The 17,218-nt window shown below is 29.2% G+C and overlaps 2 protein-coding genes across 2 annotated transcripts; both read right to left on the reverse strand.

Moving 5' to 3' along the window:
• Positions 1–3,763: 3,763 nt before the first annotated feature.
• Positions 3,764–7,046, reverse strand: HELRODRAFT_163001 (hypothetical protein; the record flags this gene model as incomplete). Its single annotated transcript, XM_009025042.1, has 2 exons — positions 3,764–5,192; positions 5,473–7,046. 2 exons carry the CDS (start codon positions 7,044–7,046, stop codon positions 3,764–3,766), a joined length of 3,003 nt encoding a protein of 1,000 aa, XP_009023290.1.
• A 1,567-nt stretch (positions 7,047–8,613) lies between these two features.
• HELRODRAFT_163002 (hypothetical protein) lies at positions 8,614–11,547 on the reverse strand (the record flags this gene model as incomplete). Its single annotated transcript, XM_009025043.1, has 7 exons — positions 8,614–8,736; positions 9,216–9,475; positions 9,531–9,635; positions 9,933–10,097; positions 10,624–10,679; positions 10,887–11,000; positions 11,405–11,547. The coding sequence occupies 7 exons, from the start codon at positions 11,545–11,547 to the stop codon at positions 8,614–8,616; spliced, it is 966 nt and encodes a 321-aa protein (XP_009023291.1).
• Between the last annotated feature and the right edge of the window lie 5,671 nt (positions 11,548–17,218).

Raw genomic sequence — 17,218 nt, forward strand, 5'->3', positions numbered from 1 at the left:
ATATATATATATATGTATATATATATATATATATATATATATATATATATATATATATATATATATATATATATATATATATATATATATATATTGATGAAAACCACAGCACGTTCGGCGCTAGTTAACTTCCAGTTTAATTTTTCGATTTTTCTTATTGTTGATCGTAAATCATTTTCAAGTTTCTTTAGTTCCTTAACAGTTAGAAAAATCGAAAAGTTAAATTGAAGTTAACTAACGCCGAACATGCTGTGATTTTCATCATTAATTGCTTTTCTGACAGTCTTAATCTTATATATATATATATATATATATTTTTACAATATTCTATAAATTCTACCGAATGTTTGGCGTTAATATCTTTGTAGTTCGTTTTTTCGATTTTTCTCACTAAAGTTTTTTGGTGAACGTTTAGTTTATTAAAATTCAAAATAAACTTATTTTTCGAATTCATGCTGCAAATAAGGCCATATTTCGATTCCGAATGAATCATCGTCAGTGCTCCTTGCTGTATATATAGAGAAATATTGACTTTGTCAAGATTAACTTTGACGTTGTAAAAATTAACTTTGGTGTTGTAAAATTGAACTTTGATGCGAATTAGGTGTCAGGTTACTAGCATCGTAAATAGTGACAAAAAAACTAGCATCGTAAATAGTGACAAAGAAACTAGCATCGTAAATAGTGACAAAGATACTAGCATCGTAAATAGTGACAAAGAACTAGCATCGTAAATAGTGACAAAGACAAAGAAGTAATAAAAACTAGCATCGTAAATAGTGACAAAGAAGAATATGATGCTATCGATGAAGAAAAGGAGACCAAAGAAGATGACCAGCCAATTAAGAAACCTATATATATATATATATATATATATATATATATATATATATATATATATATATATATATATATATACCGTAAAATTGTTATATACATATATCATATAATATATATTGAATGTACATTAACATTTATTATCGCAGATCCTGAATCGCATACATTAGGACTGCAAACAGAAAAACGACCAGAAACTGACTCACAATATTCACTTTTGAGGAAAGTTTATATTTTTGTTACATTTTATCTGACTTGTTGGCTCGTAACCACTTTATTTTTTACAAGATTCTACAAGATTTTTCGTCCGCTCGGAGCAAAATTTGAAGATATGTCGTTAGTTCATTCAAAGAATAAATGCAGTCAATTTGGTTTTCCAAGAAACTTTTATCTTAATACCTTCCAAAACCACAACCTTTTTTATAAAACAATGTTTTACAATTCGGTTTATGATAATTTTTATTTTGAAACAAAAGTTTGAACATATAATACAAATAAGACATCATCTATTCATGTATTGTTGTTCTTTACGTACGGCACGAATAAATAATACCACATTATTAAGCCGACAATCGTTGGCATGAAAATCAATGCTAGGATTATAAACATTTCTTCGAAGCCAATAACTGTTTGAAAATTAATTTCAATGTTATTAAAATGATTGTTTGAATGTTTTGCAATATAATTCCATTAGAATGCAAATAATTGCTTTGAAAATAAATGATAATTAAGTTGTAAAATTAATGACAGTCGAGTTTAATTTCTTCATTTTATTTTATTCATTTTTTTAGAAACCGATTCAATTTTGGTTTTCTGTGTTTATGAAAAATTCAAACGTCATGCATGTGGTTTTAACTATTAATTTTATGACTATTTATCATTGCGTCTTGGATTTTGACAGAGCAGAAAATTTTAAAGGGAGGACAAAACGAAAACTTTGAGAGTTGAAAACAAAACAAAAAACGAATACGAAATTGTTTTTAAAATCAATCATGTAAATTTCTTCATTTAAATGTTTTCTTTTATTCTATTTCCAAAAAAACCTCAGGTGTTCACTCTATAATTTTTATTTTCTTGACCATAAAAATTGATTTTATCAATTTAAAAAAAAGGAACAAAGCGTTTGCAGTGGCGGATCTAGACAACTTTGATGGGAAGGGGCTAGGATTTTTGAAAATATTTGAATATTTGACGACCGGGGGAAGGAAATTTAAAAAAAGTCGATGACCGGGTAGAAAAATTGTACTTAAAATATGAATAATTTTTTCAACCCAAATCTTTACACGTATTTATCATTTCACCGGTGGCGTAGCCATAAATTTTATAAATGGTGAGAGCTTACATTAGTTTGAAAAAACTTGTATGACCACCTTTTCTTTTAGTTTTTTATTAAATTTTTAAAACATTTGCCATTTAAACCGTTTTATGTTTAAATTTACTTAAGTTTTATTATAGTTTTCAGTGCCAATTTTTAAAATTTTACGTAAGGTTTTTTTTTTACTTTAACCCTATGCCAAATTTAAAAATAAAAAAATTTGACTTGTTTGAATTGAAAAATTGTTATTATTTTTGAAATAATTTAAATTTTTTAATTGACTATTTGCTTCCTTTTTAAAGACATTAAAAAATAAGTTCAAAACTTAACAAAAGTCGTCTTTTGTTGTCTAAAAATGAAGATGGAACGGACTCAACCGGATGAAATGTGGTAACTAGTGTTTAAATGTTATGATAATCTATCCAAAATTTTTAAGATGTATAAGTATTTGTGCAAACTTCATAACTCTTTGGCAATGTTGCATTCAAATGGAATTATACGTTTTTCTTACGCCTTTTAACTTCTGTCGAAATTTTGACCGTGGCGCAAGTTTCGTATCTAAATATAATATTGCACGTGTATAACCCTGGAAAATAAACCGCAATTGTTTTGTTATGTTTTGATTTAATAAGATCTTCATAAGGATGATTCCAGAAATAATCAAAATCCAGTTTTTTAGAGTTGAGTTGGGTTTCAGCTAAATAAACGTTGCAAGTTAAATTTTGTCCGTATTTTATTGAGCTATCTTTTTCTATTCCAATAATGCTTATCTTCTGTACACATTCTTAAAGTTTATTAAAAAATTTCATTTTTATAATATTCTAATAAGATGATCAAAATCAAGCTAACGAAATTTTATGAAAACTTCTTGAATAACATCTTTATCATTTTGATCGTAGCATTTATAAACCCCAGCTGTTTGGAGGGTGAAATTTTTTATAACTAATTTTATTCCTAACCTTAAAATTTCAAAATGATAAACTTTGAATTTGATATTTGTGAAACATTGATAAGATTTTGTATTGCAATATCCAATCTCGTGTTTGTCATTCCAAATAAAATATAAAAGACGATGTTTCGTCGTGTTTACTCCACATGTCCATATTAAATGAGAATTCTTCGACACGCAGAATAATGCTGAAAGAATTATGTTGACGTTGAATTCATTGTGATATATTAACAGCCAATCATTTTTACTGGAGTATATAGTTGAAAAGAGCCACAGACACCCCGCAGTAGACATTTTACATAATGTTTTGTTATTTATCCGAAAAGAATAGTGACGCAGTGCATCGAACCACCGAATATTATTTTTTAGTAAAACATATTTTTTTATTTTTATTATTGAAAAAATAATTTAAAAAATTGTTTTTTGTGACGCATATCATATTGCCAAAATTTTAAACAATTATTAATTTTTTTGAATTGATAAAAATAAAATGTTTAAAATTTTCCTTCAAATATTATTAGTTGGTTTTGTATTTTCACGTTTCATTAGATAAGCACGACAAACCTTGTAAAACGGTACAAAATTAAAAAACCAATGAATTGATGAACAGCTGGTTAATTTTTTAAAACTTCTAATTAAATTAATTAAATAATAAAATTAATTTAATTTCTGTTTAATTTTTTTAGTTGTTTCTTTAAAATTATTTTACGCCACCAAGTTTGAATTTTTGTAGCTGACTCATTTCGGAACATTAACATATTTCTTTTTTCTATGTAAACTTTGGTTTCGAGACTACGTTGCAAGAGGATTTTAATAAATTGATTTTTTGAAATTGTGAAGCGATTTTTAAAACTATTTATCTTATTTTCATCCACGGAATTTTCAATCATCACATTTTTCATTTCTTTTTCCAAATTTGAGATTTCGTTATTATATTTATATTTTATGTCTTCAAGAGATCGTCTAGCTTTGAATTTCATACGTCTCAGTTCATATTCTTTTTCCCAATTTGCATGCTGCCATAGTTTATTTCCCATCGTTGAACTGATGCGGTTAATTTTTTTTCTCGTAACAAAGTTTGCTTCTTCTGCCAATCTGGAAAATAGTTCTTGTTCTGTTATTCTGTTTATATTCTCACTCAACACCTTTTGGGTTGTATCAGCAATAAGTTTCAAATTTCTAATAGCTTCATTTAACGCTTTAATTTTTTGTTCCTGTTCAGCATTTATGATTTTTCTTTCATCGCTTAAAACACAAATTAAATTGGAATAATGCTTCAAACGGTGGTGACTACTTTTGATGTACAATCGTCTGCCGAATTCCTCGATAGGACTTAAATGATATTTGTGACTATAAATATTTACAAGTTTGTTAAGTTCTTTTAAAAAAAAATTCCCAATGTCGTTTTTTATCTCTGATGCAAAAATAAAATTTTCAAAGTTATACATTTTATTTAAACATCTCAAAATATTTTTGCAAATTTGAGTCAACTTCGGTCTCGTCAGGCCAGAACTACCACGCAAGGCTTCTAAATTTTGAAATGATTTATCAAAATTTGTGTCTTGTAAGCGGTTATAAAAAGAAGTGTAGATGTCGAATTTTTTGAAAAGCACTTCTGGATTGTTGAAATTTAAGTTGTTAATAAAATCATCTTGAGTAAATGAATTCTCTTCCTTGAAAATATCAGCTATCAAATCTTTATCATCATTTTCTTCTATATTATCAAACAAAGAACATTTTTCCACTGAAAAAATTTCTAAGCTATAGCTTTTTTTGTTTTTGAGAGAAAATTTTAAATTAGTTTTAAAAAGTTCTCTGCTGCACTTTATTAGATCTTCATATTCACTTGAACTGTCGTTAATACAAAATATTTCACTCTTTGGTAAAATGTTGTCAGGTTTATCTAAAGAAAGAACTTTATAGAAACTTGCCGAATATGTGTAAATTTCATCGAGTTCCTTCAGCAAGTTTTTCAATTCGCCCTCATCTATGCAGTCTTTAATTTTTTTTAAATTTGTTTTTAAGCTACAAATTAAAGTGACGTTTTTAATGGCATTATTCAAACTGTTTAAAACTTTTTCACCTAATGGACTAATAGAGGAAGAATCAAAATTATTTAAAACGAATGTCGCTTTCTTTTCGATAAATTGATTCAAATTTGCTTTTCTCAAAAAATTTTTCGTAACTGTTTCTTTTTTAACAAACATTTTATTTAAATATTCAAGCAATTATTTCAAAACCGACAAATAAATTTATTAGACAGTTAATAAATTATATGATGACGCTTTCAAAAAGCAATGTTTACATAGATTTAAAATTATCTGTCATTACCGATTGAAAATTTTCTTTGTTTTGGCTTCTAATTTGGTACCTCAGTGATTTTTTATTTTTCTTAACAACATAGTTCCGCCACCAATTTTGAATTTTCACAGTAGCATTTTCTTTATTTATAATTTCCATTTGATGCTTGCATGTCGACCAAAAAATGTCTTTATTTTCATTAATTATTTTCACAAACTCATTTTGTTTGGTTTTGTAAAGGTATGATATGTCTGTATTTATATCATCAAAGTTTGAAATTTCTTGTTTAATCTGATTCTCGTATATAGCCATTTCGTTTTTGTATTTGCTATGTAAGGCAATAATTTCTGTTTTTAATTTATTTTTCACGTGATGCAAATTTTTTTCACTCTGCCAGTTTTCAACTTGAAGTTTTGCATAGGTTTTTTTAAAAGTACCTTTTTGAAAAGTGTCTTTTACTTTTTGTAATTTAAGATTAATTAAGCTAGTGGAAGAATCGTCATCTTCTTTAGCTCTAGCGACCCATTCGACAAATAGCTTTTGGGCTATGGAAGCGTCAAGCTTCAATTTTTTAATGTGGGTGTTATAAACTTCTAATTCTTCATTTCTTAATTTAAGTATACGTTTTTTTTCGTCGGCCAACAAATCATAAATTTTAGAATAATGATCTAATCGGTTACAAGAACTTTTAATATAGAGTTTACGAGCAAAATCTTCCACAATATCAAATGAAGAATTATGCTCAACGCACTGACGTAGTGTTTTTAGTTCGTCCAGAAGTAACTGCTTATGTTTGTCGATTACGTTATTTTCGGCTAATATGTGAGCTACATAGGTTGGATTATTTGAAAAATTTTTATATAAAAACTTACACGATTTTTCAAATTCGTGAAAACCATATCCATTTGACTTGCAACGTTGCATTTGCGTTTGATAGGAGTTTATGGTTGAAGGAATCCGTGGAGAAAACCATTTGTTAACCTGATTAATCATTTGATTCACTGTATCCGGAGAATTGCTTTTTATTGCTAAATCAACGGTTTTCAAAAATGTGTCTTCTTCCTCATTGGTTTTTTCTGAACAAAACACTTCGGAATCATTTAAGTTTAGTAATTCTAGTTCCTGGCTATTGTCTAATAAATATTCCATTTGAATATCAGCGTTTGAAGTTTTATATGCACTGTTGAAAAATAGAGTTTTGTTTGTGTTCATTATATTCAGCAGACTTGTTATTGCTGGGTGATTGAAAGCTAATGTTTCAAATGGTTTCCTGCATAGTTGATGATTACTTGTGTTATAAGTTAGCTTCGGCACATTGTCGCCTGCAACGAATTCTAGCATGCTTTTATAGCTCTCCACTGCCGTTTTGATTGACTGGTAATCTGCCAAATTATCATTGTTAGACGAAACAGAATGTTTCAAGTTTATCAGAAACTTTACAAACTTATAAACGCCTTTTAAGCAATTTATGCATCTTTGACCAAGAATGCTGACGTTATCTTTCGGTTCTTTCAAGATAGAAACAGGATTCATTGGCCATTTTTCTAACGAAACATTCTGGATGCAGGTTTTGTTTGAATAATTGCGCAAAACCGATTTGTGATTATTTATGTTTTTTCTGCTCAACGATTTATTAGAATTCATAAAGAAATGGTTTCAAGTAGAAAGATTTTCAATTGAAAACATTTGTACAATTGTTTAAAAAACAAAATGACGTAATTTTTATATGTAAATCATTATAAAAAACATTTATAATTATTATGAAAGTGTTTATTGTTGAAAAATTATAAAAGGATTTAAAATTTATCAATAACTACTTACAACCAAACATAAACAAATAGATTAAAAATCGAGCAAATCAAATTAACAGATCTCACTTCTTTGCTAAAATCCGATTCTAAAATGTGATCTTGTTATAGAAACTTAACTGTGCAATATATCTGAGGATAATGCAAAAGTATGCAATTACATGCGATTTATATGGAAGCTCTCTTGCTCAGCTCTGACAACTGGCAAACTGCTTACGTGCCATGCCATACTTAATTGATTACTTATAAATTAAGCTTTTGTGCCACAAAGGCGCACCATCCACACCACACGACGTACATATACATTTTGTGAAAGTCTTTGAATTTCGGACCGAGAGTATTCAAACCAGGCCATCCCACCGCGTAATAGCAGCGCGAGATATGACATTTCTACCGACTGATGTAATCTGAACTATTCTAATTTTATTTAAAAAGCAGAATATCTGTAATTACCGTAATTATATTCAAATCAAAAAATAATAACAATACAAATTTTTACTGTAAATAAAATAAAAACTCACAAAAAAGGAAGAAGTAGGTGAAAAAGCCAAAAAATGAACTTGTAGATGAATAAAACTTTGTCTAACAGTTGAATACATCAATCGTTAAAATATTCGAGTAACATGCTGAAACGCCATTAAAGATATCCAATCAATAGAAAATTATTTTTATCAATTTTGTGGACAAAGATTCTACTCATGGTTATAAAAAAAATGATTTAACAATAAGAGTTATGTGAATAATGCAAACCTTGTTTAAAGATATAAAATAAGAGCAAATTTTTCTAAAGTGTTTTTTTTTAAGTTTTTAAACTCTATAGTTTGTTTTTTAAATATATTAGAGTTAATATAATATAATAATAGGATATCTATTTATAGGCTAAACTCTTTTTATGAACGAGTTGTCTCGATGAACCCAAACTCGATATTTTGGTGACGTCATAGCTCGCTATTTAGAAAGCCTGGACGATATGTTTCAGCCTTAAAACGATTAACGATAGTAATGTTCATAAACTTTATGATAGTGAGGACGATACGATAAAGAAGTTAATAAGTCTCCCAACAGTCACCATGATATTACTTAGACTGTAACAGGAGCTTTCTTAAGATTGACCACTTCTGGGCTCAAAACAGTGACACATGTGATGATTATCACGACAATGGTATTATTATTTTAAAAACCTTTATTTGAATGCTTACATGATTTACATTTTTATTTAACAAATATTAGACAAAAAATTGAACAAAAAACGAATAAATGTAACTGATGTGATCAATTTTTTAAAATTTTAATGCGACTGCAGTAATTTAAAAATAATTCAGAAAATATAATTTATCTATTGGTTTATGAAACAGAACTAAATATATATCTTATAAACTTCAGCTGACTTGAATTTTTTAAAACTAAAACATTTGTACACATGTACCCTTGGCATCTCTAAGATAAAAACTTGTCATATTGAATTTGTTTTCAAAGTTGTAATTTCTGTGTAAGGGGTATTGCGGGAAACCAGCTCCACAACTGCTCTAACAAGATATAAAATAAATTTATCGTTTATATTTCTTTTTAATTTTGATGAAACGTCAATGGCACTATCATATTTTCACGAATTCGTTTGTTAAATCTGAAAATGTTTACCTTAAAATATGATAATTTTTAGTTTTGACAAAATAACGAAATGTTGTTTCTCATGTAATTACATACACTGTGTGTTTGTTTTTCATGCCTCTAAAAATATTTATAAGAGATTGGAATTTCTCGGGTAGGTAGTTCGTATTAATAATCATCACTGTTGAACTTTAATGATTTTTGAAGAAGTGACTTACATTATTATGCTCATTTTTTCGACTGTTTCTCATGCAAACGAAATGTAATTTTTGTTAATTTTTTTAAAAATCATAAAAAATAAATTTCAATTAGTAAAAAAAGATTGTAATTAAACATTTGTTTCAGAAAATATAGAACTCTTTGTAGCCTGCCATGTTTTATCAATATGTTTATTAACCTGACGACATGCTGTCGGGTTTGTATTGTTAGTAAAATCCTTCGTTTTGTTGAGTGATGATGCATAACTGTTGTAGTCAGAATAAATTTGATCCTTTTTGAAAAGAGACATTAAAAATATTTGAAGGAAGCCAATAGAGACGTCAACAAATATTATGTAGATGGCAAGCAAAGTAATCTCCTTGATTTGGTTGAATAAAGTCAACTGTTCTTCTGTATTGTAATGAATAAAATTGTAGATGTCGTGTACCAAATATTTGTCTGTAAAATTTTAAACATTATTAATAATTATGTAAAATTAGCTCAAAGGTTTTACCATGATTTGGAATAGCGTTTGAACTTGATGGCAAACAGAAAAGGCACGAACTAATTTTTGATAAATTTCCAAAAAAAAATTCATCTTGAAACAATTCAGCAAAATCTGAAAATGATTATTTTAAAATTATATTTTTTCAAATTCAACTGAACGTGGTGAAAAATAATTTTAATAAATAAATTCATCTATATTCAAGTAATTAAAAATTTTTATTTAATTTATTAGTTTTTCTATTTATTTAATGTGAAAATAGGATGGATTGATAAACAGTTGATTAACTGATTGAAAGAAAAAACGAATAAATAGATGAAAATACCAACAATGAATAAAGTGATAATGTTGATGAATTGATAAATAAACTGTCGGATGTATAAAAGTTTTAAAATTAGAAACACTTGGAACCTTTTTGTAATTTACGTAATGGTTTGTGCATCGAAGAGAGGTAGAGAATAAATTCGCATGTTTCCAAAGAATTCATAAATTGAAAAGTGACGATGCTCAGGATGAGGCAGATGATGGCACGCACAAGTTGAGCGTGCAAACCTTTCAACACTTCTGACACTTCATCTATTAACAAATGTTTTATACATTATGTTATATACATTGTGTTAAATATCTTTATGTTATTTACATTATGTTATATATACCTTATGTTACAAACATTATAATTTTATATATTAAAACCTATGACTTGTATTTATTTTGTAAAAAATATCGTAGATTAATGGAAACTTGTTTAAATTATTTTTAAAATTCACATACGATTGGTAATGTGACAATGAAGAATAGAACAAAATTTTTAAACATACAAATTCAACATTTTAAAACAATATTAAACTTTCAAGTTATGTCCATAAACTTAACTTGAAAATTAAATTGTTTCAACTTCAGTATGAGTAGTATGCCTTTATAATGCGCTTAAAAATTAATTGCCAAAACATCGTTTAGTGCTTGCTTAGCTTTATGTTATTACTGCTACATGTAAGAGGTTCTGCGTTTGACAAAGCTGCATTAAAGAATTTGCAAGATGTTTTTGTTGCAAAATGTTTCTTGTTGCAAAATATTATTGTTGCTAAAAATTATTGTTGCAAACAATTATTGTTGTAGAATGTTTTTTGTTGCAAAATGTTATTATTGTCAAACGTTGTTCTGGCAAAATGTTATTGTTGCTTAATGTTAGTGACAAAATGGTGCTTTTTGAGATGCAGTCATAACAACGCTAGCGAGAAGAGAAATTGTGTTTGACACAGAATGAACTTACAGTTTCTAATACCTGGTTTTTTTTTCGAAACAGACAAATTGCTACCCCTCGACAAATAAAAACTAGTGCTAAGAGAATATTTATTTGAAACCAACTGGGCAAGGCTCGTTTTAATGTTCCATGCGTCGAAGCTTTTATAAATGTCACTGTTGGGTGATGAAAGAACAATACTGGCGTTATTAGAAGGTTTAAGAATTTCACCGTCACAACTTTTAAATTTGTGAAAATTACAAAAATACATTTTAACTTGCATATAAATTAAGCTTAAACGATATATAGAAAGAATAGCGTCAAATAAGTATCCAAGATGATATAATTTCCACCATCCATGAGCAGGAAAATACTTTCCTCGATTTGTCAGTAAAAATACAAATTCAAATGTAGAATTTTTTTTGAAAATATTTGATGAAAATGTTAGGAATGTGTTTGAATACGGATGACGACGATTTGCGTAATGACATTTTCTGTTTAGAGTTGAAACTTGTAGCGAACGAGCAAGATTTTCCATCGAATGTACTTTTATATTTTCTGTGATTCTGTTAAATAATTTACGTCACATCAAAATTGTTGTTCTTTATATTCAAAATTGGTTTAAACTAATAATATAATTTACCTGAAGATATCACTCGATATTTCATGAAATCCAGCCGACAATGTACAATTTGTGCATGTAACTGTAGTCCATTTATCAAAGACAAGATTCTTAATGACAGGATATTTATTTGATGAAATAACTTTTGTTTTTGGATGTTTCATTTCAAAATAAAAATTGGCGCTTTTCATGAATGATGATATTTTTAACAACGAGCGCCTTTTTAAATGAGATGCTTCTCCAACATAACTTGACGATTTAATATTTCTTGTCTCTTCAATGCTTTTAAATAAATTTTTGGTTTTGAATATCATGTGACAAAATTTAATGTGATAGAAGATAAAAAACAATCAGTCTCTGCCATTTTTATAGCCTCCAATGGCATTGTTTAACATACACAGCGTACGCATATGCTTACGTACACAGCAATCCATCACGCACTCCGACATGAGATCTTGCATTTGAACCAGGGCATCGAACCGTAATTTTTTTCATTTCGGTTTACGGTTTCGGTTCAATCAGCAAAACGAATTTCGGTTCGGTTTCGGTTTTCGTTTCTGAAATAATATTGGTTTTTTTTGGTTTTCGGTTTCGCTCCGAAACTTAATTTTTCAAGCATAGTTTCTTAAACGCATGTAACGGACATACGGACATCAAACTATCACCACAATGCCAATTTGAATGGAATTTTAGATTGTGAATAATGAGAAATCAATAACAAAAATGATAAAAAAAATAAAAAGAAGCGTTTCTAATATTTATTTTTAACAAATTATAAAAATCATTACAAAGATATTTTAAAATCACTAATATAAATATAAGATTGTTTCAAAGAAGATGAAAATTTCCTCTGATTATTGATATATCTTCTAAAATGTTTTCATTGAAACGACTGAGGATAAATTTTAATCCACAAACAGATGCTTCCAGGCTCCTTTGTGTAGCTGGTACTTCAAAATTTTGAAGATGATTGCATTTGATCTCTAATTGCTCCGATTATACTGGATTTCTCTTCACGTGGCAATTCTTACTCAAATTATCGGCAAACTCAGTCGGAAAAACAAACGAAAAGATTTGATTTGAACACATTTAATGGCCAATTTTGCTTGCAATAGCAGGTCAACAAATTCTCAGGTATATACATACTGATGTTCTTGAGGATATAGGTTAACACACCATTTACACCAACTGGCGTATTAACAGTACGTCTTCATCGTACAAAATAGGTTTTTGTGAAATTACCTTACAAAACAAGTCAGTGTGCATTATTAACTGCTGAAATATTTTAACTCCGACTACTGATGAATCTCTTAAAGGGACAAAAAGCGTCTAGCCTAGAACGAATTAGGTGTTCACAATGATGCTGGTGAAACAAGATGTATAATATTACTCGTAAAGACCAATCGTACTTAAAGTAGCAGGTTGATCAATTTTCACATAATTAATATTTTTATTGTTATTATGATTGTATTGTGTTTATAAAAACGCAAAAAAATCTTTGTTAAAAAAGCCTTAGTCATCTGGCGAGCGAGTCATAACCAAAAAGCCTTCATTTCTCTAAAAATTTTGTAACAAATGTAGAAGTTTATTCCAAAACTATGAACCGAAAACATGTTCAAACCACAGGCCGCACTTAACAATTTTCGAACCCAATTCTGAACTGACTGGAGCTTATATATATATATAGTCTGTCAGACACGCCATAAAATACTTTAAATAATCAATCTTGAATTGAATAAAAATGTGCCGAAATAAGAAGAGTAGGCCTAACCAGATATGTTTTAACAACTCTGTGCGTATTCGTAAGGAGACCATATTTCATACAATTTTGTATGAATTCTTCCAAATTGGTGGCATTAATCAATTTAAAGATTGTCTTTTCAATTTTTCTTGCTAAAACTTTCTGGATAAAACTCAATCTATTGAAAATAGAATTGTTATTTAAGTTCATCATGCTAATAGGCCTTATTTCGGTTTTTCACAATTCGATTTTGCAGCTTTGGTTTAGTTTATATAGTTTCGTTAGGCAATGCAAAATTAGTTACTTAACAAAGTGAGTTATTTAGTTGGTGTTTTATTATTCATCTCCTTTGTTGTTGTTATTTTCTTGTTTTTCATTGTTATTAGAATTAGTATTAAGGCTGCGAATTGTTAATGATTATAATCTTTCCTTGTTGGATGTTTATCTTAGGTTTATTGATATCTATTTGAACAGCTTCTGAAATTTTTAGATGTATTGTGCTGGAGTTTTAATAAATTATTACAGTGTTGTTGTCAACCAAACATTTATGCCAGTTATGTGGACAGTTATATTATATATATATATATATATATATATATATATTATCCAATATATATATATATATATATGGTATGGTATGGAGAATTTATATAGCGCCCCTCTATGTAAAACTCAGAGGTGCTGTTCGAGAAGCTACCGGTCAAAAAAGTGATATTTAAGTCGTTTTCGGAACATGTCTCTTTCATCCATACTATCAACGACACCATCGGGCAGTTTATTCCAAACCTCCGCTGCAGCCACGGAGAAACGACGCCGTCCATAATTTTTTGTCCTGAACCTAGGAACAACGAGTTTCTTTTTGGCAGAGGATCTGAGTTTTCGCCCCCCGGCAGCCGTAGGGACAGGCACGATCAGCTGTTGAAGGTATCGAGGACCAAGCCCCATCAAACTGTCTCTTGTAAACATAGCTATTCTGAATTCGATTCTATAACAAACTGGCAACCAGTGAAGCTCATTTCGCATATATGATGAAACAGATTCATATTTTGTTACACCAGCAATTATTCTTGCTGCAGTGTCCAGAATAGACTGTATGCAGTTTTGAAGATACAAGCTTGTACCATAGAGGATTGAACTGCAGTAATCTATTTTTCCACAAATGAAACTGTGCATCAATGAAATTAAGCATTCATTTGTCAGGTACTTTTTTATACGTCTGATTTGGCGCAATTGGTAAAAACATGATCGGCATACATTTTTCACATGTTTATTCATCTTCAATTCAGGATCTATCCAAACACCAAGATTTATATATATATATATATATATATATATATATATATATATATATATGTATGTATATATATATATATATATATATATATGTGTTGGTAGTAGACCATAATTTTCACAATATTCTATAAATTCTACCGAATGTTTGGCGTTAATATGTTTGTAGTTCGTTTTTTCAATTTTTCTCACTAAAGTTTTTTGGTGAACGTTTAGTTTATTAAAATTAAAAATAAACTTATTTTCAGAATTCATGCTGCAAATAAGGCCATGTTTCGATTCCGAATGAATCATCATTTATTTTCGGTTTATTGATGTCAATAAGAACTGCTTCTGCAGTTTTAAGATGCGTGTAGTTGCTGTTCTAGTATTAAAATTGCAGAAGCAGTCCTAATTGACATCAATAAACCAAAAAAATAAATATACAACAAAAAATGACAACTTCACTTCCAACCCGGCGCTTAACCAACAACGAAAACAAAGAAGTAATAAAAACTAGCATTGTAAATAGTGACAATGAAGAATATGATGCTATCGATGAAGTAAAGGAGACCAAAGAAGATGACCAGCCAATAAAGAAACCTGACATCTAATTTCCATCTAAATTCACTTTGACAAAGTCAATCTACATCTAAGTTCATTTTGACAAAGTCAATAATTCCCTATATAAAGAGCAGAAAGCACTGATGATGATTCATTCGGAATCGAAATATGCCCTTATTTGCAGCATGAATTTGGAAAATAAGTTTATTTTGAATTTTAATAAACTAAACGTTCACCAAAAAATTTTAGTGAGAAAAATTGAAAAAACGAACTACAAACAAATATTAAATATATTTGTAGAGTGCTAGTTTGATTTATATAGGGAAATATTAACTTTTTAAAAATGAACTTAAATGGAAATTAGGTATCAGATTTCTTTACTGGCTGGCCCATTTTCGTTGGTTTCCTTTTCTGCATCGATAGCATCATATTCTTCTTTGTCACTATTTACAATGCTAGTTTTTATTACTTCTTTGTTTTCATTGTTGATTAAGCGCCGGGTTGGGAGTGAAGTTGTCATTTTTGTTGTATATTTATTTTTGGTTTATTGATGTAAATTAGGCAGTGTTGACGAGTACTTAAGTACATTGGTACTTAAGTGCATACTTAAGTATTAAAATAGTACTTATATACTTGTAATTAAGTATGTGGAAAAATTGTACTTACGTACTTGTACTTAAATATTTTTTTCAGTACTTATACTTATAAATAATACATTTTGTTATAAGTACTGACTAAAATAGTTGTTGAGTTTGATCAGAATCTTAGACATCGCTCGGAACCATTTTAATTTTTAATTTCCAAGCTATCATTTTTTTATCTATGCTCATTAGTTTCCGTTTTTCGTTTACATTCTGAATTCTGATAAAGATGACGCATGATGAAGAAAACTTGAGGATTTTGCCTTTAGTAGTTAGGAATTAGTTTTTCGAATCGAAGTTGTTGAAGATGATGGTGACGTTATTGTTGCAACTTGTGCAAGCCAAAGAGACTACTTATTCGTGGACAGCATAAAGCGCCATCTAATTTTAACAAACAGGTGAAGATATGTTGTTAAAGTTTATCTAATTCTTATTTTAAATTTTAATGATATCGACTAATTGCTATAATTTTATTAATGATATTTTTGAGTGAAATCTATAATACTTTTTTTTTTATTTTTATGTTTAGAAGATTGATTCGTGGAGAAAAATATCTCAAAATGATGCATGAAAATAAAGATAAATTGAAGACTGTGAAGCGAGGTTTAAATGAAGATGGCACAGTCTCAACTCCACCTACAAAACAGTCAAAATTTGATTTTTCATCTGTATCACATGAAAAGTTAAAGGACTTAATTGCTAATTTTATTATTTTCGACATGCAGCCACTTGCTGTTGTAGAAGGAGAAGGTTTTAGACAAGTGAATCCTAAAGGCCATGCGATGTGTACAGAAACACTAAAAGGTATGCTGGACATGCGGTTCAACAACATGAAACAGATTATGAAAGAAAAATTAAATGAATGCAAATATGTATGTACAACTGCTGATATTTGGACGCGACAGTCTCGCAGTTACATTGGTGTGATTTGCCACTGGATTGATCCTGCTGGCTACAACTGCAAGCAAAGCCATCTGTCTTCAGTAAATGTGTCAGTCTCAGCAGTGCATCTCACCAAAGTTCAAAAGCTGCTGAAGTTTTGCATGAGATCTTTGGTAGAAAAATTCCCAAACCGAATGGAACACGTTGGAACTCTGAGTTTGACAACTATAATATTATACATAGCTTACAAGATAAAGTGAATATTGTGATGGAGCGTCTGCCGCTGCTGAAGTTTAGCAGTATAGAATTGAATTTTTTTAGCAAATGGTTAGAACTAATGAGACCGATTTTACAAACACTTGACAAACTCCAAAAAGAAGCTTCTGTGGAGTCATACTTTGGTGCTATTATACCAACTATTCTTGTTATCCAGAAAAAACTTGAATCGTTCACACCTACGTCAAAACTGCAATTAGGACTGCTTCTGCAATTTTAAGATGCGTGTAGTTGGTGTTCTGGTATATTACTTTGATGTTGCTGTCGAGGATTTAACGGCTTATAGTGATTGAGTGTGTTGAGTTCAAATGAGATTTAATAGCACCACTCTCTTTATGCATCGTAAGCCTCCTAGTCAGTGAGGTAGTAGTAATCCCGATATATGAGTCATGTTGACGTGCACGCACAGCCGTCAAAGTGGCAATTAAATTCATATATTACGTGATTACGCTTTAACACAGA

Source organism: Helobdella robusta (assembly GCF_000326865.2).
Source record: "Helobdella robusta unplaced genomic scaffold HELROscaffold_4, whole genome shotgun sequence".
NCBI lineage: Eukaryota > Metazoa > Annelida > Clitellata > Rhynchobdellida > Glossiphoniidae > Helobdella > Helobdella robusta.